Raw genomic sequence first — 21,538 nt, 5'->3', positions numbered from 1 at the left:
GTAGCAAAACATTATAGGACCTCTCAAGGCCTGTTCCATCTTTGGATTAATTGGAAGAACCTGTATTTTTTCTAATGTGCTGATGAACAGCATGTCAATACAGCAATTAGGTAAACTAGATGATCAAAGAAATTATGTTTCCTGTGTAACAGTTGGGTAGATATATCATTGATTCTGGTGATGTTTATTGGACATTCACCATTAGTGAGACCCCAAGCAGTATTTGTTATCTCATGGGAGCGGTCACATGAACCAGTTCCACACCTCCCGTTCCTTCCAGCTGTGATCAGAGCAGCTTCTGGGAGGTTTTGAGGTCTCTACTCTGAGGCCTGCACAACCGTAAACCCAGCGTCATTGGCTCACCAGACGGTGATGGGGCCCTGTTGAACTGCTGCAGGCCAGACAGCTCCCAGGCCAGTCACAGTATTGATTTTCAGCGACAGTGACTCAGCCCAGGATCAGAGGCTGCTTTTTGCAGCAAATACCACCTTCTGGGATTGGACTGCTTTGGAAACTCAGCCAGCAGAACTCCAAGGCTCCAAGACCAGCACACAGTAGGCCATCGGGAATGTTGGTAACAGTGTATTGAGATGGATTGCCTTCATGAAAGCAGTCCCTCATTCCCCTCTGAGGGGTTGGTTAGATGGATCGGATGGTTAGATGGCCCTTCTCCCTGAACAGCGATGGGCTGCACACACAGGCTCGATCCTTTCAGACTTTGTTCCCAGCTGACTCATCTGGCTTCAAATTTCTATCTCTCCTCTCCTAGTCACCACATGCTTTTGGCACATCTCTTTTGATTTATCTTACCATTCTGATCTGTGGCTGCCAAATCATCTTCTCAATTTAAAATTTTATTTCAACATACTTGCCCCCCCGCCCCCCCGCTTCCTGCTCTGTTATTTCTTCTACCTGGTGACAGATGCTCACTTTCCTTTGGGTGTTTGGCAGCCAGCCCACTCCAGCTCAGTTCAGACTCCCTGGAAGCAAGAGATGGAGACGATATTCAAGGCCTCCATGGCCACTGCCCAACTTAGGCAGATACCACGTGCTTTTCTGCACAGCTCTTTTGCATCCTGCCTACATTCAGCAGATAAACAAAGAGCGGGTCCCTGACATGCTGAACCCAGGAGCACACAAACACAAATCAGCACAAAATACCAAATGTTCAAGGTTCCTGTGATTTTATTTCTGAATCAACTGCCTTAAATGCAGCATTACTCAAGCTCATTAGTGAGGGTTTTTTGTATTAAGAAGAGTGTTTCCTCCTTGATGCCCTTGAGTGCATCTTTTATACTGCCAAATAAGATTGAAGGGAATTATTACGTTAGTCCTTCTCTAAACTTTTCTAATTTATTTTCATTGAGAGTTCTTCACAGAAAGCTTGAGTGAGTCATATTATATTCAGAATTTAGAAACATCTACTCTTCTTGCTTTATCTTGGGCCCAAGCCTTATATCCTAGATTCCAGACACCATTCCTTGAGCTCATTGTGGATGCTCGCACCTCGCTGTCTATGCCCCAGATGTTCCATCTGCCTGCCTGGAATGCCCTTCCCCAGCGCCCCCCCACCCCAACTGTGAAAGTCCTACTGCTTCTCTGTTGTATTCTGTGATCCCCAGGCAGACTCTCTCACCTTCCTTTGGTGTTGCCAAAGAACTTTGTCCATATGTATGTATCACACTAGACTGTGAGCTTTGTGGGGGAAGATACCACGTCTTATTCCCTTTGTAGCCTCAGATGCATAATAGGCACTTTTAAAATGGTTGACAAAAGGATGAACAAATACCAATTCATCATCAGGCACATTGTCGTATAGGTAGTCAGCTGTACAAATGTGGGATGAATAAACAGATTACAAAACATATTTTATACATATGAGATGAGGAAGAAGATAGATTCTGCCTGAGGATGGGGGTCATGGAAGATGTCAGACAGTGGGATTTTCACAGTTGGGAGTGGTAGGGATGCTGGGGAGAGGACTTCCAGATAAGCAGAGCACAGACAGGGAGACATGAGGGTCTGCGATGAGCTCAAGGCATGGTGTCTGGAGTCTGGGACTCATGAGGCTGGGGCCCAGGATACAGCTCAACTAGAGTGATGTACGAGAGGTGAGTATCTAGTGGTTGGGGCTGTTTCTAAGGGGGTCAAGAAAGTCTTCCTGGGGATGATCATTAGACATTAAACCTGGTCCTGATAAAATGCCACTTTGACACATTCCCTAAGGTGCCCAATGAAAAGTCATGATGCCACATGCTTCAAAGCTTCACAGGGGTGTTGTGTCTTCTTTCTGAGCTCTCCACTAAGCCAAACATACCTATTTTTTCAAGAGTTATCTTGGGATTCTTAAAAACTTCCAAAAATGGGGTAAAATATTATTTCTATTAGTTTTAATAAAAAGTCAAATCTTGATTAACTGGATCCTTCAAATGACTAGAATTTTCTATGTGCCTGACTTTTGGGTGAGAGAGGCAAGTGTGGGCAAATGTGACCGTTTTTTAAAGAGCCATGTGTGACATATCCCAGGAGCAATACCCCGGAACCCTAACTCCTGTCTCCCTGCAGCGCTGCTCAAGTTTCAGGGCCATCATCTGTTCCCAAACCAGCAAGCCTGCCGAGTGTTCATGGTCTGGTCTTCCGGTGGTCTTTGAGGTCTTGAGAGCAAGGGCCTCTATTTCATACCATTTTTTATTCTATGTAATATCTAACACATCTTTGCACATTTGAGGGTTTTAAATATTTGGCAATGGATTAGAAAGTGCTATGTATCTTCATTAGCGTCAGTAGAGTGGTTAGAAGATTTTAAGTCATTCTCCTCTGTTTCTTGTTCAGTACTTCAGAGTCAGATGGACTTGGGTTCAGATTTCTGTTCTATGATTGGTTGGCAGTGTGAACTTGGGCAAAGTACTTACCTCCCAACCTAACTTGCAGGGTCGTTGTAAGAATTAGCGATTAAATATTTAAAGTGTCTGGCAGCTGCTGTTGTTACTGCTATTATTTCACTTGTTTGAAAGCAGAAATTTCCTAGCTTGTAGCTTATGATTCCACAGTGGAGAGCTCTTGTCTTTTCTGGAATTGCATTTCCATTTGGGAGAGTCAGCTCCTATTATTTACGGCTGACTTTAGGGAGAGGGTGCTGTTTGACCTGAATCTTGAAAGAAGAGTAGATGCCTGTAAAGCAGACATGGATGGAAAAGGCATTCCAGACAGAAGGGACAGCATGTGCAAAGACCCAAAGGCATGAAGGAGAGTGACGTGTGGAGGAAGCTGATCATGGTTAGAATGGGGGATGTATGTGATGGGCAGTGGGCACACCGAGGCTAAGCATGTGGGCACGAGCCAGATCATGGAAGGCATTGTATGAGATGTTAGATTTGGGCTATCAGTAATCTAGTCAGATTGATATTTTAGGAAGATTCTTCTCTTCTTCATTAATTTCCTGTAGGTTTTCAATGAGTCTGAACAAAAATTTTTTAAATTAGGTTAATGAACTTTGAGCCAGGTATATGGGATAGGAATAGACCGTGTTCCCAGCATGTGACTTCTGACTATACTTAGAGAAACATCTTCCTTAATCCACAGTTGGACTCAGGTGATGTGGCCGGCAGGTGGTCCCAGCCCATCCATCTCTTCTGCCCTCTCTGTCAGGTTGACACTTTCACATACTGAAACGCAGTCAATGCCAGTTTGTCCCAGGTTGTCTCGTAACTTGTTTTTTTGCCTCAGGGTTTCCTCAGTAGATTGAATCTATAATATCTTTGGACGTCAACTGCAGCAAATTAATGCTAATGATGTTTGTGTATGCCCTTCATTTCTGTGCTAATGTAACATATACCCAGCCAGATGTTTTCGAACAGTCTTGAAAAGTGCGATCAGGGTTCAGCAAATATGATGACAGGTTATCACTTGTTCTGTTTCCGGTATTGTTCTCTGCCTTATAAACAAGTGAGGGGTGGGCTATGGTGAGAAGGAGCCCGGTGGCCTTGAGACAGTGCCTCTCCTGCTTTCTCCTGGGCGTTCAAGGGGGGATCAGAGTTGGGCTTGTCAGGCATCCTGCCTGCTGTGAAGGAAACACCTGGCAGTGGCCGAGTGCCTCTGCTGCTTCTCCACTGCCTGTGTTTCCAGCTCCTTTTCTCTGCCAGTCTCTCTTTCCTGCTGTTCCTCTTGCTTCATTCCCAGGTGCCTTTTCCATCATTTGTGCTCAGCGGTTCCACTATTGTTCTTCCTGTCTGGTTCTCTGAAATCCAGCCCACACCTTTTCAACTCCATATCCTGAGTCAAGTGTTTGAAAGCTGTTATTTCATGTTAATTAGAAGTTCTTTTTCTAGCCAAGACGCCTTGCACAGAACTGCTCCCCCAAGCTGAGGCTCAGAGACGAGCTCTGGCGTTTTGTGCTTTGGGTACCGTTAAAGGAATTGTGGATAATCGCTCTCAGAGCCACGCCACTGCCTGCAGTGCAGGGAACTTTCCCCACCACCTCAGGGCCCTCCCTGGGGCAGCCAACTCCCAGCCTGGCTGAGCCAGAGGGACTGAGTATGCCGCCCAGAGGATGTCGCCACGGTCCTGGGTGGGGTCTCCTATGGCCAAAAGTGCTTAGAACCAGCCCTCATCCAGGAAGTTCTCTGACGGTCTCCCGACAGGTCTCCATCAGATGCTGGCAGGTGACCGTTTGGCAGCTTCTCCTTCCTTTGTAAGACATCTCCCATTGACCCAAGTTTGCTGGGGCATTCTGGTGGAAAAGCACTCCCCTCACCTTCTGGACTCAGAAGACATCAGCATGTGTCAGCTTCAAGCTCCTTAAAAACTCCTCAATTGGGGCCAGCCTGGTGGTGTAGTGGTTAAGTTCGGTGCTTTGCTTTGGCAGCTACAGATGTTAGCTCAGGGACAGTCTTCCTCAAGCAAAAAGAAGAAGATCAGCAACAGAGGTTAGCTCAGGACCAATCTTTCTCACCAAAAAGAAAGAAAGAAAGAAAGAAAAAACATCCTCAAGACACCCTGAGTGGCTACCATTCCTTTGTCGGTAGTCCTGGAAAGACCTCAGGGGATTTCCACTTCTTGAGATGTCTTTTAGCAGAAGCTGAGCCCTGTTTTCACATCTGGCCTCACTCTTTATGCCCCCCTACTTATGGATCAGGGGCTGCATCCTCTTGTGACCTGGCCTGTTGCCCCATTATCCCAGGCTTTTGCAAACCCAGGCTCCAGGATGCTGCAGCCCTGAGCCCTCTGGGAGCCACAGCACCGCCTTGGGCATCCTGTGTTCCATTTGGAAGGAGTGGTTGGTGCTAACCCATTCCTGAGCTTGAGCGGTGACAGGTTAGGACCGCCTTCCTTCCATCTCCCACGGAGGAAAAAGAGACTTTCCTTCTCCAGAGGGCCTTCGAATTGGACCATCACATCGTGCGTGGTTGAGGAATTCTATCCATCTAACTTTTATCGCTAGAAACATATTTCTTTATCTTCTGTGGTTGATAGAGAAAGTAGTCAGTGAGAAAATGCTGATGTAAGACCCTTTGACCTCAGAGCATAATTTTAGGCGCTGTGGAAGTGAGGCCAGAGAGAGGGCGGTTGGGGTTCTTCTATAGAAAGGAAACACCACCGACTGAGAAGGCTTATTACAGAGATGACATTGGAATTGTGGTAAAGTGCCAAACACAGAGCCTGGCATAGAGGAGGCCTTGAATAAACAGGAGCTCCTCCCTCCTTTTGCTTCTTTTTATTATCATTCACAACAAACACCAGCCAGTTTGATACATACTGAATAGAAAAGATAAAGGTATAAAAGTGATATCAGTGGAAGACGTACTTGATGAGGTGTGGTTTTAGCTGAATTTAGGAAGAATTAAGGAGAGGCGTGGATTAGTAGAGATTAAGTTGGAGGACAGGCATATATATTCATGGAGTTACGAAGGAAACATAATCTTTGGCCGATGAGTTATATTGGTAGGAGTGGGTCCAGTGGGATGCCGGGCACAGAATGGGATGGTGAAATAGGAGTGGCCACTGGGCAGAGTGTTAAGGGACTTGATAAAGAATTCTCACTTACTGTTACAGACAGTAAAGAATCATGGTAGTTTCTTGAGCTGGGAATGGAAATGATTTTTGGAGATCTTTGTAATTTCTTGGAGCTGGGCAAGTCAGGGGACAGAAAGACCATTAGGAAGATGTCTGGGTTCATGCTGGGGCTCTCACAAGGGTAGTAGTGATAAGCCCAGGGACCAAGAGAGCTGATGTCTACAGAGAGGCTTAAATAGAATTTGGGACTGGGATAACTCTGAGATGCCAAGAGAGAAGGGTCTAAGCTTAGAGCTCAGAAGCTGGATGGAGGGTGAAGCTGTTGGTGGTAACAAATATAGGGAAGAGATAGCTGGTGATTATGGAGTGAGCTGGGGAAGGCCGTGAACAGCGGGGCTGGAGCAGATCAAAGAGGAGCGGGCCTTAGCCAGGCACCCCCTTCATCATGTGCCTTCAGGTCAGGCTTTTCAAAACTTCGGAGTTTTCACGTGATGAGGATCATGTGGAAGGTTTCTTTTGTGGATACTCATATCACCTGAGTCTCATCTGCTGTATAATTTTGTAAATAAATCAAGATTCTCTTTTAATGAATTTTTGAAGTTTCACAAATAGGTTGGTTTTGTTCTAAAAACAAAATCTCCGTGTTCTGAATAAAATTAGCCACTCTGATGCTCTTAAGCTGACCACAAATGGAACTGTTGTGCCTGCCTTTGCCTTGGTGGTGACTTATGCAAAGCCATATATTGAGCTGGGATTCTGGAGTCCTCGGCCCTGCTCCCACTGCTGCCCTCTGGTCGCCTTGAGACACCCTCTTCTAGAACGAGTACAGCAGCTTCCGGGTCTAAGCCAGGCCCCCTTGTTTCATTTTGATGGGGACCCTGTCTTGAGCTGTGTTGTTCTCTTCCTTGTCTCCCCACCGTAGACTACTGTTTTCCAAAGTGAAGCTGGAGTCACTCTGCCGCGGCCCGGACGAGGCGCTCCTCACCTGTAAGCACATGTTACAAATATGGAAATCCTGCTACAACCTAACCAATCCCAGGTAAGAGGCCAGCAGTGCCTGTTTTGCGTGGTTTTTGCCTGGGTCCCTGCCTGTCGGTGCCTCTCTGATCGGCACTTAGCAGGCGTTAGCCCTAGGTCCCCATGAGCAGCAGAGAGCAGCGCTGGAGCCTCACACACTCCATTTCTAAGGGGATTTTCTCGCAGCTGGTGAAGCCTCCACATCTTTCTTGTAGGTTTCTTTTGCTTTTGCTGCCACGGTGACCCACCAGGCTCAGTTCACAACTGGTCTCTATCTGATTTCTCTTAACCAACCAGCCCTTTACTTAACTCCTTTGACAAGTCTTATCATCTTTCTGGTGATTTATGGATAGACTAGTGAATTATATATCCCAGCTTGGGTTCTTACAGTGCTATTTAACAGCCCTTCCTTAGATAACAGCCCGCATTCTACTAAGGAGAGTAGAAATCCCTGTTGGCATGATAAAGAATAATTTTCAAAAAGTTAAAATCATGACTCAAACAAATATAAAATAAGCACATATCAAAGATTTTATTTACCTCGTTAACTAATGAGGGAACCAATAAAATGTTAAGACCCGTTCCAAGAAGAATCTGAGCAATAGCAATCAGCAATAGGCTGAAACGAATTTGCAAATAACTGCAACAACGGTATCTTATAGGACAGTGAAATGTTGTTTGGGGTCGTCTTTTCCACAAGGTGGAAATTGACTGCATCTCGACCAGACAAACTTCATTTGCCTTCCTGTCAGTTTCCTACAGGATAACTCTGCCCTGCAAAGCTGTCAAATGGCCTAGTCAGTCGGAGTCAGTCAGAGGAGGCCTCTTGCGGAGGCAGATAATCCAGGGGAGAGCCACTAGTCAACACCTGCATGCCCCGAAACACACCTGATGTGTGTGGTGCCCATTGGGCAATTTTTCCTGGTGTCTGTTTGGATTGCTAAGTATGCTCTGCCCTGTGAAGGAGTAATTTAACGAAGAGGGACCTAATGATTCAAATTAATCCAAACAACTGCTGATATACTCAGAATACTTCTCAAGTTCATAGCAAGATGTATAGATAGCCCACATCATGCTCTTAAAGTCAGGAGCCTAAAAATGTGTAATTCGAATTGTAAATGTGTACCAAGGCTGTGGCTTGCCCAGTCCAGCCCACCAGGAGGCGGGTACGTGGCTGGTGGCCGTGGTCTGCAGGCTCCTGGCCTGGGGAGAGGAAAGGCGGGATGGGTGTTAGGGAAGCAGCGGAGAGCAGGTAGGGCCCCATGTGAGATTTTGTTTTACCAAAGTTTCTGCAGTTAAAAAAAAAAGTTCAACCGGACCCATGTATATAATATGATATAAATGAGAACATAATATGCAATGAATATGGCACCACCATCATTGAAGAAAGGATAGGTCATTTATAGATAACGTTGGAAAAACTGGTTCACTATATGGAGAAAAGTGAAAACTGTGTTCTTATGTAACAACACGTACAAGAGTGAATTCTGGATGGATTAAACCTAAATAAGAAAAGTAAAACTATACAATTAATAGAAAAAAATGTTCAAAATCAGGCCCCGTTAAAGGGATGGGTCCTTGTGAACCGTCGTTAGACAGACTTGTGACCACAGGCCCCGTGGGCAGTGCAGCTGGAAGGGAGGGAGCAAGCCCGCTGTCCAGTCCCACGCCCAGCAGGCAGCCACGCGACCCCTGGCAGAGCTGGAGTCGAAAGAATTAGACCAGAGTCCCCTTCATGACCACAGCCTGTGGCACGTTACTGTGCCTGGTGCACCCATCTTCCTCTTGATGAAAGGATAACCAAGACACTGGCCTCTTCCCTTGTGTGGATATGTTCTGAAAATAAGGATCGTTTTAGTTTTTTTAAAAAATCTCCTTTTCTAAGGCTGTCAGCAGAAATAGAAAATGCCCCTATTTATGTTCCCGAAAAGCCCCCCACTCCTGGCCTATGGGAAGCAGGAGGATTTGGGGGAGGGTCTTTGCCACAAGCGCAGCTCCCAGGAGAGACTCCCCCAGCTGGTTGCTTCCGTCCTGGAGCACAGCCCTTTGCCTGCACCCCCTTTAGAAATGAGAAGATAAATCCATCAGCTTTCACGATGCCAACTTTCCCTCAGTTCTCCACACCTCTCCCACCTCCCCACATTTCCTCCCACTTAGCAACCAAGAATATTGAATGTGAGGAGAAAAAAATAGCAGAACGGGAAAGCTTTTTAAAAATACTTAACCAAATGCCTGGGCTGTGTCCATGCTTCCTCCGTTTCCTGAAGGATCTTTCGGGGCCAGAGCCGGCAGGAACCCCAGCCCCAGGCGGAGTCTGGATGAGGTGGGGTGTGGGGGAGGCCCCATGAGTTCCGAGGAACTGTTCCCGCCCTGCTCCCAAAGCCTTGAGTGAGAGGGTGGTCATCGATCGGCCCCTTATTAAGGAGCTTCCTGTTTCTTTTTTTTAACTTTATTTTCTCTGGGATATAAATAAATGTTGCTCCTGTAGCCCTTGCCATTGTGCAAATTTAGACATCCTCCCCAGTGTGGTCGGGTAAGACGTGACCCTGGCAACAGAATAAAGCACAGAGAGAGGAGGGCTGTGTCTTGATGAGCGACAGCACCGTGCAGTTCTCCAGATAAGGGCAGCTCTGGGTCCAGCAGCCTTGAGTCTACGATCAGGTCATACAGGGTTTTAGAAAAGGGTAGAATTGCATGAACAAATGTGTGAGAAGCATCACTGCCAAAAGAAAAAATTATGAAAAAAAAAAAACCTGAGCAGAAAGCGTCTTGGCAGGAGGCGGTTGGTTTCTATCTGGAGGAGGTCCGCAGTGACGTCCTGGCTCGGGGGCCCTTGGTTCTGCGAGTGCTCAGTTGAGGGAGTGGGGGCGGGGGCCTCTGCTCAACCTACCAGGGTTCCCCACTGTCCCCCGCTCCTAACTCCGTCATGAGGCTGGCACGGGCCTCCAGAGCAGCGAGATGGTGAGGCACAGAGGGAGACACGGGCAGTAACGGGGCCAAATTGAGGACAGACCCGAGTTTCATGTTCTCTGCCACTCGGCCCCTCCTCTCTATTTTTGCTTGAAGGAAAATCACAGTATGAGCTAGTTGTTGAACAGAGCCTTAGACAACTTGCAAAGACCATTCCACCTGCAGTCTGAGAATGCATCTCTTGCTGTGAGCACAATGGTGGGTGGCATTCTCTTGAGTGTACATTTGGCAAGGCGTTTGTCATTTCAGAAGCCTGGGTTTATTTCCCTAGCTCTTCAGTTTCACTTGCATTTAAGGGAGAAATCTATCTCCTGTTTGGCCTTCTGTCTCTTAGTAGAGCATAAAGCTCCCTCTTTCTTGTGCATACTGACTTGGCCACTCCAGCCAGTGTGACTTCCAACCGGAGCCTCACAGAAGGTCCCTGCAGCCGCCTGAACTGACCATCACAGCATGTCAGCAAGGGATGGTCCTGCCCTGCTCTGTGCCAGCACTGTGCTAGGCCGTTTATATATCTCAGCCCTTGTGCTAGCCTTGCCAGATAGCTACTGTTCTTTCTTATACTGTTCTTTTATAGAAAATAAAACTGAAGCTAAGCAAGGCTAAATAACTTGCCCAAGTTTTCCCTATGAAACAAGCAGCTGAGCTATGATTCAGACCCAGGTCTGTCTAACATCAAAGCTCCCTCCAGCACACATGCTGCCTCTCTGAGTTGACAACCACCTTCTTTTCCTTTATTTTTATTTTTTTATTGTTAACTACTTCCTTCTCCCTCTTGTCACTGCCACTTGAACCATCTCCATCATGTAGCCATATGATTGGAAGAAAATTTTTTCTTCCTGAGTCCTGTTTCAATCACTTACTAACAAACAGCATTTAAAGTTAAAAAAAAAAAAGATTATTGTTTTTTGCTTTAACCACAGTTGGATATTAGAGACCTCGTGTTATACTAATAGTCACCAGCATTTTGGTGGAGCTTTTCTTTTTACAAAGTTTGGTCGCATTTCATCTTCAAAGCAGTTCCATAAAATGCACAAATGTCATATCGTACCCATCTTACAGATAAGGAAACTGACGTTCAGGAATATTGGAAACTTGACTCTCGTGAGCCAGCCTTAAGAAGCCTGGAGAAAAACAGGAGTTCCTTCTCCCTCCTGCCGCCGCTCTGGTTTCCTATCCAAGGCCCTGCTCTTGCATCCAGTATCTCTCGTGCACCCGGCACTGTTTCAGCAGCTGGGAAGAGGCAAAGCTACATGCGACAAGAACTCCAGGGTTCTGAGTCCCAGTCCACCGCCAGCTTGCCTCTTGTGTTTCATCTCTGTTTGGCTGTGGGAAATAGAGAATTTCCAAGAGAAGATCCCAATTTCCACCATAACTTTAACCATCACTAAAATTCCCTCTGAATTTTCAGTCCTATTGGGGAACAGAAATTACCTGAATGTGTACATCTGTGTTTGTGGATATCTACAGGCTATGTACCACGGATTTGGGGTTCCTTCCAGTTTCCTCTCCCTAAACCCTCTGCTAGCACCCCTGACCAGGATTGGTGTTCCTTATCTTCCTGCCATCCTCCTTGGGGAAGGGCTCCTGGCAGCCTAAGGCCGGGCAGAGAAGAGGTGTGGCACCTGGGCTGTGAGGGGGCAGTGGCTGGTCCACGGGAGGTGCCCAAGCAGACAGTGTCCCAGAGGGAGAGAGGAAGGCAACTTTCAGGCTTGCGTGAGAGACACTGGTCAGACTGAGAGAGTTACGGAGACTCCGGGGGTGGCCAAGGCCTCCCTGGGCCCCTTCTTCCACATTCTATGGGTCACAGCAAAGGCAAATCTTGATTGGTTAAGACTGCACCACATACATGAAGAACTGAAAACTGCTGGGAGCATCCAGTAAAATTCTCAGTCACAACCTTCGGAGTGGAAACAAAAGCATCTCCATTTTGAATAGTTAATTGTTGCTTATATACTGTTTTCAAAAGGAACTGTGGAAGATGAACTAAGGCCTGTAGTCAGATTTAGTTTCTCCGCTGGCGGAGGAGAAATAGATGCTGTGTCGTATCAGTGGGTGGGGGTCACAGATCAGATTTTGGTTTTAGTTGGGGTTTCTAACATTTGGAGTAGAAGGTCCTTAACTCAGCTTCCCCATATCTATCATTGCACCGGAAAGCTAGGAATAAGTGGTCTTCAGAAATTAGCCAGCCATATTAACCCCAGACGCACGTTTATAAGTATGTATATTTATAAGGACACCTGGAGTGTGCCCAACAGTTATAACTCTTCTAAATGCTCCGTCTACATGACTTCGGTTCAGCCTCGCAGAGTTCTATGTAGGTAGACAGTCCTTCATCTCACAGGGAAGTCACTGAGGCACAGGGAAAGTGGCCTTCCCCAAAGTGACCTCCTCATTAGGGACAGATGTAGGATAAGAATCCAGATCCACAGCTGAGTTTCAGGGCCCAGCATCACCCATAGCAGCCAACCCTGTGCTCTGAAACTTGGTGAGATGGGAAGCCTGGAGGAGTAAGGCTGAAACAAACATTTCTGACCCACTTCCTCGGATTTGGTCCACCGAAAACCCAAGCTGATCCTTCCTTTGAAATGCCACCACCTCAGTGTGGGTCCTGGAATCACCAAGGTGACGAAAAACGTCACTATGTTTTGAGATAACATCCTCAGAAAACCTCCTAAGTGGGGAGCCATTGCAATATTCAGATCATGAACCCTTTGTAATATTTTTGTAATGGTTGTGTTAATACATACATGAACAGACCAATGCTAGAAATATTCAGTCAGTAACGTGATTAATGAAAATTTGCATGTACTTCTTTTGTGTTGTCTTCTGCTCAAACACATTTATTGTTTCTCAGTTGTGGAAATAATAGAATAGTTTCCAAAAAACATGTCTCCAATGATGTAATAAGTATAGGCTGACAAATAATCTGTACTCAAGCGAGTTCCCTTCCATTTCCTGTGGATTTCTGTAACTGCATCACTGGCCATGGAAATTGTAGGCTGCAAACCATATTAAGTTTCATACCAAATCTCGTTTATACCACTTTTAGCAACAGCTGCTTAGAGGAAGGAAATTGTGTCCCTTTATTGTATACTTTGAACTTCTTTTAAAAAATCACCCTGCGAGCCCCCAGATTGAAAAAAGAAAAAATGATTCAAAGAAAAGCATTAAAGACTCAAACCTCAAGAGACAGATGTGCTTCTTTTTGGAGCTTCTTTGATGGAATATCATGACATAGGGAAAAAGGAGAACGTAATTGTTTTTGCTTACAACCTTCTTAGAATCAAAAAGCAAAACAAAACAGGAGTCTGTATGAGCTAAGGTCTTTCAACTGTGTTTCATTCCATTAGGCCTGATGTGGCCTCCATGTGACTTCACACACAAATGGTGCCAAGCTTGTTTTGTAGGAACAAGCTGGAAAGGGGATTCAGTGCAGGAAGCTGGTAGCAAGGCCGGGCTGGAAGCTGGCGCCAAAACCCTGCTGTGTTCTCTCAAGGCCCGACCTTCTCCAGCTTAGGAGCGCTGGCCCGGGGCTGCAGCTCCAGCTCTGCCAGCAACCGGCTCATTGCGTGACCTCATCCCTCCTTTTCCTCATCTATTAAACAGGGACACGGAAGAGGCTGTGGCTGTGATGGCCCTTTGAAAAGCAGGGGCAGGGATTCTCGAATCCGGCTTCACATTAGAACCATCTGGGCAGCTTTGGAAAATGTGGACTGCCCCAGAAATTCTGATGTATTTGGTCTGGAGCCGGCCCTAGGCATCGGTGTTTTTTAGAAATGCCCCAGGTGAATTTTCCTATGCTGTGAGGGCTTAGAAACACTGATGTAGAGCGTTGGCTCATAAAGGCAGCTCGAGGGGGTGTGTTTATGGGCCTGATGAGTTCTAAGACTCCACAGCACGGGATGCCAGTCAGGTTCTCCCTACACGGTGGATGGAGAACCTGGCTTGAAATTTTCATTTTTGTATCTTATAATGACACAAAAGAGGCTAAAGATAGCAAGAGTCTATGGGTATGGTTTACGCCATGTTTGTGATATTGATACTGAAAGGCATCCAAGCCCAGGCCGAGCCAGGAAGCAGGATGCTTGTCATAAATGGAAGGGTGCTGAAGAACATCAAAAACGCACAGGAGGTGTTACTGCGTTTCAGGCGTCGGTTTTAGTTGATTCTGTTTCCTTCCCCCTGCCCACCTTTCAAATGACTGACATTTATAGCTGTGTTTTGCAGTGATTCTGGACGTGGGAGCAGCCTCTTAGATAGAACCATTGCTGACAGACGACAGCTTAATACAATTACTTTGCCAGACTTCAGCGATCCCGAGACAGGTGAGAATCAAAAGCCAGAGGGGATGAAATGGTGTCAGCTACAATGTGGGGCCTGGCCCCGAGCGGTGTGGGATGAAGACTGCCAGGGACTGGGGTTGGAAAATTCCTCACGCAAATAGGTTCACCTCTCAATTGAGGTGCATATTCTCCAGGGTCTTTTTCAAGCGTGTGTTCACAGTGGAGGAAGTAATATTACTTGCCCAATACGACTCTTTGAAATCTTTATATTTTTCTCCTTGCTCTTGGAGCCTGAAATTCGAAACTAAAATTAGATTGTTCCCATCCCCGTCGAGCTTTCCCTCTGCTTTTCTGTTTCTCCCTCTCCCTTTAGATTTGAGACCTTGCCGAAGTCAAGGTTTGGATTTCTAATCAATTGCACATATGAACACACATACACCCAGCAAAAGGACCCTCTGGGGAGGCAGGTGGGTTCTCAGCTTCTGACCCAACTGTCCCCACAGGGAGGCCTGTAGCACTCACTGCCTCTGAGCAAATATTTACTCCTTGTTGTCGTTTGCATGTCCATATTTGCCTAAGTACAGAGGAGTAAATATACCTCTGTCATTTCCAGAACTCCAAACAAGCAATTCTAATAGTAATACTGACTGTTCAGTGGCAATCTGGAGGACTGGACAGACACAAAATATAAGGAAATTCACTCCACTTTGAGCCTCAAAGATAGTTCCAGAGCATCATTTGGAAGCTGGTTCTGTTGCTCCTCCCTCCACCCCACAGGGGCCCGTGTAAGACTAATAGATCGCTGGGTATGCCTGGTCTTTTATGGGCTGGCTTCACAAAAGGAGCCTCCACACCCTTCTCCTGCCCTTGTGCCAGGTCCCAGCTCCTGACCGAGCCCTTCCAAAGAAAGCCAGAGAGGAACCCTGGGGCATGCGCAGCCATCCCCTGGAAAATCTCTGCCCAGGTGGGATGGAAGGGATAGAGCCTCTGGGCACCCGGTGTGGTACTCCCCCAAGCCCATCTTCACAGCCACCTGAAGACTGTATTCCTTTGCTAGGCTCCCTTTTACCAGATTTAAAGTTGGCTTGAGAAGTCTAATCCCAGAATCCTGGGGCTCCTAGTTCAAAAGAGTGTTGGGCATTGGAAGGAGCGCCAATTGCAGATTACTATGGGGCTTGACATGGCTGGCAGCCACTGCTCAAAATGCGGACTAAGCCGCAGAGAAACACCCCCTGCAGTGGCCTGAGCCCTGGGTTGATCAGCAGTCCTTGGTGGGCTTGGACTGCAAACCAGGCAGACACTCTGACTTGGATGAGCACAGCCAAGTTCTGCCCATGGGTCCGGTCCTCCTGGAGACACTGTCTAACCCTCTTCATTGCTAGAAAGGGCAGGTCAGGCTGTCAGGACTAGCCACTGCAGGGTGAGGCTACAGGGCAGAGAGGAGAAGGAGGGGACGCTCCCTACCGCACTAGCGGCAATTTTGGCTGATTCAAAACAGCTGCTGCGGCTGCCCAGGGCTGTCCTCCCCCTTCACCCCTCCCCAGGTTCCCGTGAGGACAGTCATACCACATTCAGACCCCCTTTCCTTCCAGCTGGCCGGGACCTTAATTTCCCCTGAGGTCCCAAGACTTTCATGCCACATCACATGACAATAGATAGTGACAGAAAATAAGTGAGGTCCCTGTTCTCATTGTCTCCTTTGCCCCTTAGGACATTTTCCCTAGAGCCCTCAGGAGTCTCCCTCTTCAGGGTAAACCTTCTCAAATGCCATAGTGTCCAGGTGAGGTGTGGCTGTGTGGCACAGCCAGGGGTCGCTGCCCCCTTCTCCTTAGTGGTGTTTATGTGCCTGCTTTCTCTCTCTCACTCCGGGAGCCAGGTGGTCGGAGTCTGGATGGCTGGTGCAGGTGCCCTTGAACAACAGGAGAAAACCACAGCCTCTCAGGCACTGACAGTGACCATTTTATTGATGTATTATCCACAGGAGTCCCTCCAAGACTCCTTGCACTAGCCCTGCCCTATAGCCCCACATTGTTGGTTTGCACACCACCCATTACTTACCCCGGAGGCCAGGGAATCAGAAAAATGGAAGGCCATGTTAGGAGGCCTTGTCAATTGCAGACCAGTTGTAAATGAGGGTAAAGCATTCTGAAATGATCATTTAACTCAAAGAGACTTAAAAATTAGGAAAGCTCATCCAAAAATGGAAAAGATGCCTCCATCTTGGTCGATGAAGCCCAGTTTTATAGAGTTCAGCTCTGTGGGCAGTCGCAGGAGGGCCAGCACGTTCTTATTCGTACACCTACGTGGATGGCCTGCCTTGTGAACAACCCGCAGATCCTGTTTAAACTCCAGTTCGGAATGTAGCATAGAGAAGTTTTGCTTCCATCCCTGCCCTTCCATCTTGTCTTTCCCTTTAAAGGTAACCATTTTTGTTAGCTTTTTGTTTACCCTTCCAGTGTTTTTTCATGCAAATAAACACAGGTATTATTTCCCAGGTCCCTTACATAAAATATAGCATACGATATGTATGTACTGTTCAGCACTGCATTTTGCACTTCACAGCATATCCTGAAGATCCCTCCTTACCCATTGTAGAGCATGTCCTCTTCTTCTTTACAGCAGCATAGTATTCCATGACACACGGAGTTCACGTTCTGGACTTATCCATCCGGCATGATCTTGGCCATTTTCCTTCCCTTTGCTGCATTTTCAGCTCACGTGGCGCTGAAGGAGGCTGGCTGATTTTGAATATCCACTGCAGCGCTGCTCATTTAGGAAAGCAACTGGGTTGTAGAGAAAAAGAGAAAAGGAATTTATCCAAGTAAAAATGGTCCCAAATCAACACAGAAGTGACTCTGAGATCAGCTGTGGTCTCAGAGAGCCCAGCCCTGGCAGGTGACAGCTTGTCAATAGGGTTGGTCCATGCCACACCCGGTGCTTCCCTGCTTTTCTAAATGCCCTGATTTAAAGGGCACAGGCATCTGACACAAGCAAAGCTGTACAGTGGCCAAAGCTGTGGTGAACTTGCACTGTCTCGATCTTGCCAGTGCCAAATCAGCCCCATACAGATTGACTCCTAAATTATGAAGCCGCAGGTCCTCTTGGATTTCTTGTTTTTGTGTTCCAGACTAAAATTTATTTCCTTTTTATTTTTTTATTTTCTATTGTGGAAAATTTTCAAATATACCAAAATAGAGATGCTAATCTAACAAATCCCCGTGTACCTACCTCCAGCCTTCAACAATTAATATTCTTTTTTCATCCATCTGTCCTGTCCCACACTTAGTTTTTGTAGAGTATTTCGAGGCAAATCCCAGCCATCATATTTCACCTGTTAAAATTTCAATATATATGTCAAACAGGAAAGAACTTTAAAAAATTTAACCACAATACCATTATTATACACCTGGGTCATTACAAATCGCTGGCTCAGTGTGCTTGATTTTGGAAGGGGCTGGCATAGTTCATTAACTAGAACATGGTTTTCTACTGCTGAAATTGTCTATATGCCTATAGATGTGTAGACCTATAGATCCATAGACATATAGACCTGTGGAATAACGTAAGGAGAGCCAATGTCTAGAAGCTTTGGACTGGCCAAGTCCACTGTGGCTTGTAGAGTAGATGCTGGTTTTATTACATGGATGTGGCAAATTGAAAAAGCCCCCCTTAGAGAGCATGATTTCCTTTCTAATACCTCTGGCTCTCCTTCCCCCCACCTCTGTTGTCTAATAGGTCCCAGCATTGCCAAAGAGGAATCAGATGGAGTGACAGTCTTAACTCTGAAGCTGTGAATCATTGGCTTTTCTTTGGAATAAATTGGTAGTTCCTTAAATAGAGGATGAAAGGGTTTTTTTCTTCCTTTTGCCTTCAAAACAGGATGTGGAATAAGGAAATTTATCTTTAATCATTAGTAGATATTACTGGACACCTATCCAAAACAAAATAATTCTTTTAACTTGAAAGTTTGGTCCATTTTGTCTGGGAAGATGTTTAATTGTCACTGTGGTGGTCCCCCTATTGCTGTGTATCTCTCCAGCTGTAGGACATGGAGGTGGCAGTGATAGCTTCCTTTTGAAAGTGCCCAGCTGGTGCACCCAACCCTAAACCAGCTTAGAAAGCTTAGCACCCCATTGTCATGATGCTGGGAGCGTGACATATTGTCGCACTCACCACCTGCAGCTAGGAAGACCTTAGTTCTCAGGTAAACTTTATATAAGTGCTTCTCATAAAAAACAAATCTAGGAAAAGTCAAGTTCTAACCCTTTCTAATTGAAAAGCAAATAGTTTCCTCTAGAACGTCCTGGATGTTGTAAGTTAAAGATGTATTATTTTCAGTGCATCATACTGCTGAATCCGTGCCCAGGTAAATCTGACTTATTTTTATTCCATGGTGGTGTTACAGAACAGTTAAATAACCAGTGGAAAAACGATAAATTTGTTTTCTTCGAAAAGCACTTGTATTCTATTTGTCAAGTAGAGGGATGATTGTGTATTACATGACCTCATTTTCTTTGCAGCTTATGTGAGTATATTAAAAGCTAGTTTATTTTTTTCTTTGTGTTTCTAAAGCTTTTTTGCCTTTATCCTTTTTTTTTCTCTTTCACTTTTTTAGTGTCAGATTCCTCCTCCTCCTCCTCTTCTCTTTCAAGAACCGAATCTCCTCTCCACCTGTTTGTATCTTCTCATCTTCATTCTCATCCCAAACCCGATACCTTTGTGTGGCCCCCTGCAGCTCATTCATTCAGTGACCCAGGCCCCCGCCGGGAACCCTCTCTGTGTAAACATGGTTTATGGTTTTTCCTTTCTTGGTAGTCCTGCTTCATTTGCCTGGTGTTTCATGTTCTGATAATCTTCCTAACTGATAAGCTGGATAGGAAACTCCATCAAATTTATCTGAGAGAAAATCTTGCCAACTTGAAAATCCAAAAGCTGTTTGGGGCAGAAGGAGACATCAGTGCCCAAGTTCTAATCTCCTCTTTGAAAAGTAAAGGAAACCTGTTTTGAGCAGAATAAATAGAAGCTTTTCTAGAATATAGCTTCTAGTTCTCAGGTACTTCAATACAGTGCCATTTCCTGGAGTTGGTTTAAATGCATAAAAATCCTATTTTTAAAAAAGGCAAATTAGAACATTTTGCAGATAATCACTTATTCCTAAATATTTCTGGTTTTCAGTTTAGAAATTAATTCAACAAGTATGTAGTAATCAAGGTAGTATTCTAAAGATAATGGCCATATGCCCTTTAAATGTGTGGTTCTCAACGTTATGTGCATTAAAATCACATAGCCTTGAGAGCTGCAGAACCCCTGCGCCTACCCCCAGAGTTCATGATTTGGTAGGCCTGAGTTGGGGCCCAGGAATCTGGATTTATAAAGTACCCTCTATGATTCCATTGCTGGTGGGTTATATACAACGTTTTGAGAAACGATGCTATAAATTGGTTTCCATTTGTAAAGAAGGAAAATGTAGGGTTTGTGTCATGAAACTATGCAGGGAAATCGAAGAGTATTTTAATATAATCTTGCTTTTAAGTAATACAGAAATTTGAAAGTCTCTTTTAGGTGTTCGGGGACCTGTCAATGAGAAAAAAGAACAGATCCCTGTGTTAAAATGAAACACTGGTTGATAAAGTCCTTAGATGGGACCTAAATGTGGGTTTCACCAGCAGAGTCCCCGCTTGTTTTCCTTCCCTCATTTATTTAATGTTCTCTTGTCCGGCAGCACTGGCAGAAAATTTAATCTCTATATCCGTGATTTATACGGGCTCATCTTTGTTCCAAATGTTCAGTTATCTGCTGAACAAAAGCTCATAAGGGAAAGTGCTGCCAGAAAGAGCTACCTTCTCTAATGTGCTCATCTTTCGGATGGCTAACTGGCTGGTAAACTCTCACACATACAAAGTCGGGGCAGAAATGAGGCTATCATCTAAAATAAATCATTCAAACCAAGAAACGCTCTGACCTTACTTATCTGCATGGTAAGTGTTCTGAACTTTGCTTTAATGGCAATCTCAGTTTTATGAAATGGAAGATGAGGATAATGTTTATAAACTGCTTATGTTGTTTTTAATCTACTTCTTAAAATAGATGTTTTCCCTTAGTACAATCATAGAGGCAATTGCCAACTTCGGTTTTTCCAGAAAAATTGTTTTTTACGTTGACTTTTGCCCAATTTTTTGTCTTAAAATGGGATCTTACTGTTTTATAATAACGTTGTATGCTCTCACTGCCCCGTCCACTCTCATTTGCACAACAAACCCGCCCACCTCCACACTCTTCCGGTATTTGCTGTGTTGAATCCCAAGGAGTGCTGTGTTCCTTAGACCTTTGAAGATTGAAGTGCTGAGTCTTCCAATGAGGCACTTTGTATCAGGTGAATTATTAAGTTGTCAGGGTGACGGGGACCCACTGGGCTTTCTGCCTAAGGTACCATGTCCCAAGCAGTGCTCAATTGTTTGTTCTTTGTGAAACTGTCATCGTCCCAGCCTTCGGGAGTGCCTAGCCAGTAACCCAGCATTGTAACTAAGGCTGAAACATCCAGGAATCTTTTTTACCCCACAGATATAACATTTAGAGAAGAGAAAACACACCATACTTTACTGATAAATGTAGAATTTCTTGATTAAAAATGTAATGAATTTGAATCCCAACTCTTTCCATTAGGACAGATAATCAAGACCTGAAGTTTTGTCAATTTCCCCCTCCAATCTTTTGACTTCATAGGAGTGAAAACTAGCCCAACCCTACAAACTGTTGGAATCATGATTAGGGTTAATGTGTGGAAAGATCTGAAAACTGCTTGTTTGATTATTTTCCCTTCCCTTTGGAATTTCCTGCCCTGGAAACAAAACACATTACACGAATTGGTCAGCTTTCATGTGCTGGGTGAACATTTAAATGTAGAGGGGAATGCCCAGTTGGCCTTTCTTTGGTTAAAAAAAAAAAGTCATTGTTAGTGGAAAAACATGTGTCACTCTTGGATTGAAATGTGACTCCAGACAGCCAGACTTACAGTTGGAAGGTTGTGAGAACTCTGTTTGCTTTTTTAGCCTTAATTTTGATTTTTCAAATGTTTTGTTTCTTGGTTTTAATTTTTGGTTTGATTTGTTGTTCCAAGGCAACTCTCCAGAAGTATACTTTCATGGTTTTCCCTCCCTTTTTTCAGTTAGTAAGTAGTTTACCAATCTATCTATTAACCTTTCTGAGACTCTCCAGAATCACGCTTCCCTCCACCATGGAATGTGTGTTGTGGTTGT

At 45.3% G+C, this 21,538-nt stretch overlaps 1 protein-coding gene across 12 annotated transcripts in view; it reads left to right on the top strand.

Annotated features, from left to right (window-relative positions):
* TTC7B (tetratricopeptide repeat domain 7B) overlaps positions 1 to 21,538 on the top strand; it is a 246,416-nt gene that overhangs the window by 167,343 nt on the left and 57,535 nt on the right. For 6 of the 12 annotated variants that reach the window (XM_044774202.2, XM_070514194.1, XM_044774210.2 and 3 more), the window contains 4 exons: positions 6,935 to 7,051; positions 14,227 to 14,324; positions 18,898 to 19,062; positions 21,400 to 21,450. In XM_044774202.2, coding sequence (XP_044630137.1) covers positions 6,935 to 7,051; positions 14,227 to 14,324; positions 18,898 to 19,062; positions 21,400 to 21,450 — 431 coding nt within the window. The remainder of the gene's footprint in view (positions 1 to 6,934; positions 7,052 to 14,226; positions 14,325 to 18,897; positions 19,063 to 21,399; positions 21,451 to 21,538) is intronic. The other 6 variants (XM_070514196.1, XM_044774206.2, XM_070514195.1 and 3 more) reach the window with 3 other exon arrangements.

The sequence above is a fragment of the Equus asinus genome, chromosome 7 (assembly GCF_041296235.1).
Source record: "Equus asinus isolate D_3611 breed Donkey chromosome 7, EquAss-T2T_v2, whole genome shotgun sequence".
NCBI classification, from domain to species: Eukaryota; Metazoa; Chordata; class Mammalia; order Perissodactyla; family Equidae; genus Equus; species Equus asinus.
Note: the sequence above shows the minus strand (reverse complement) of the source record. Positions and strands in the feature narration are given on the sequence as shown.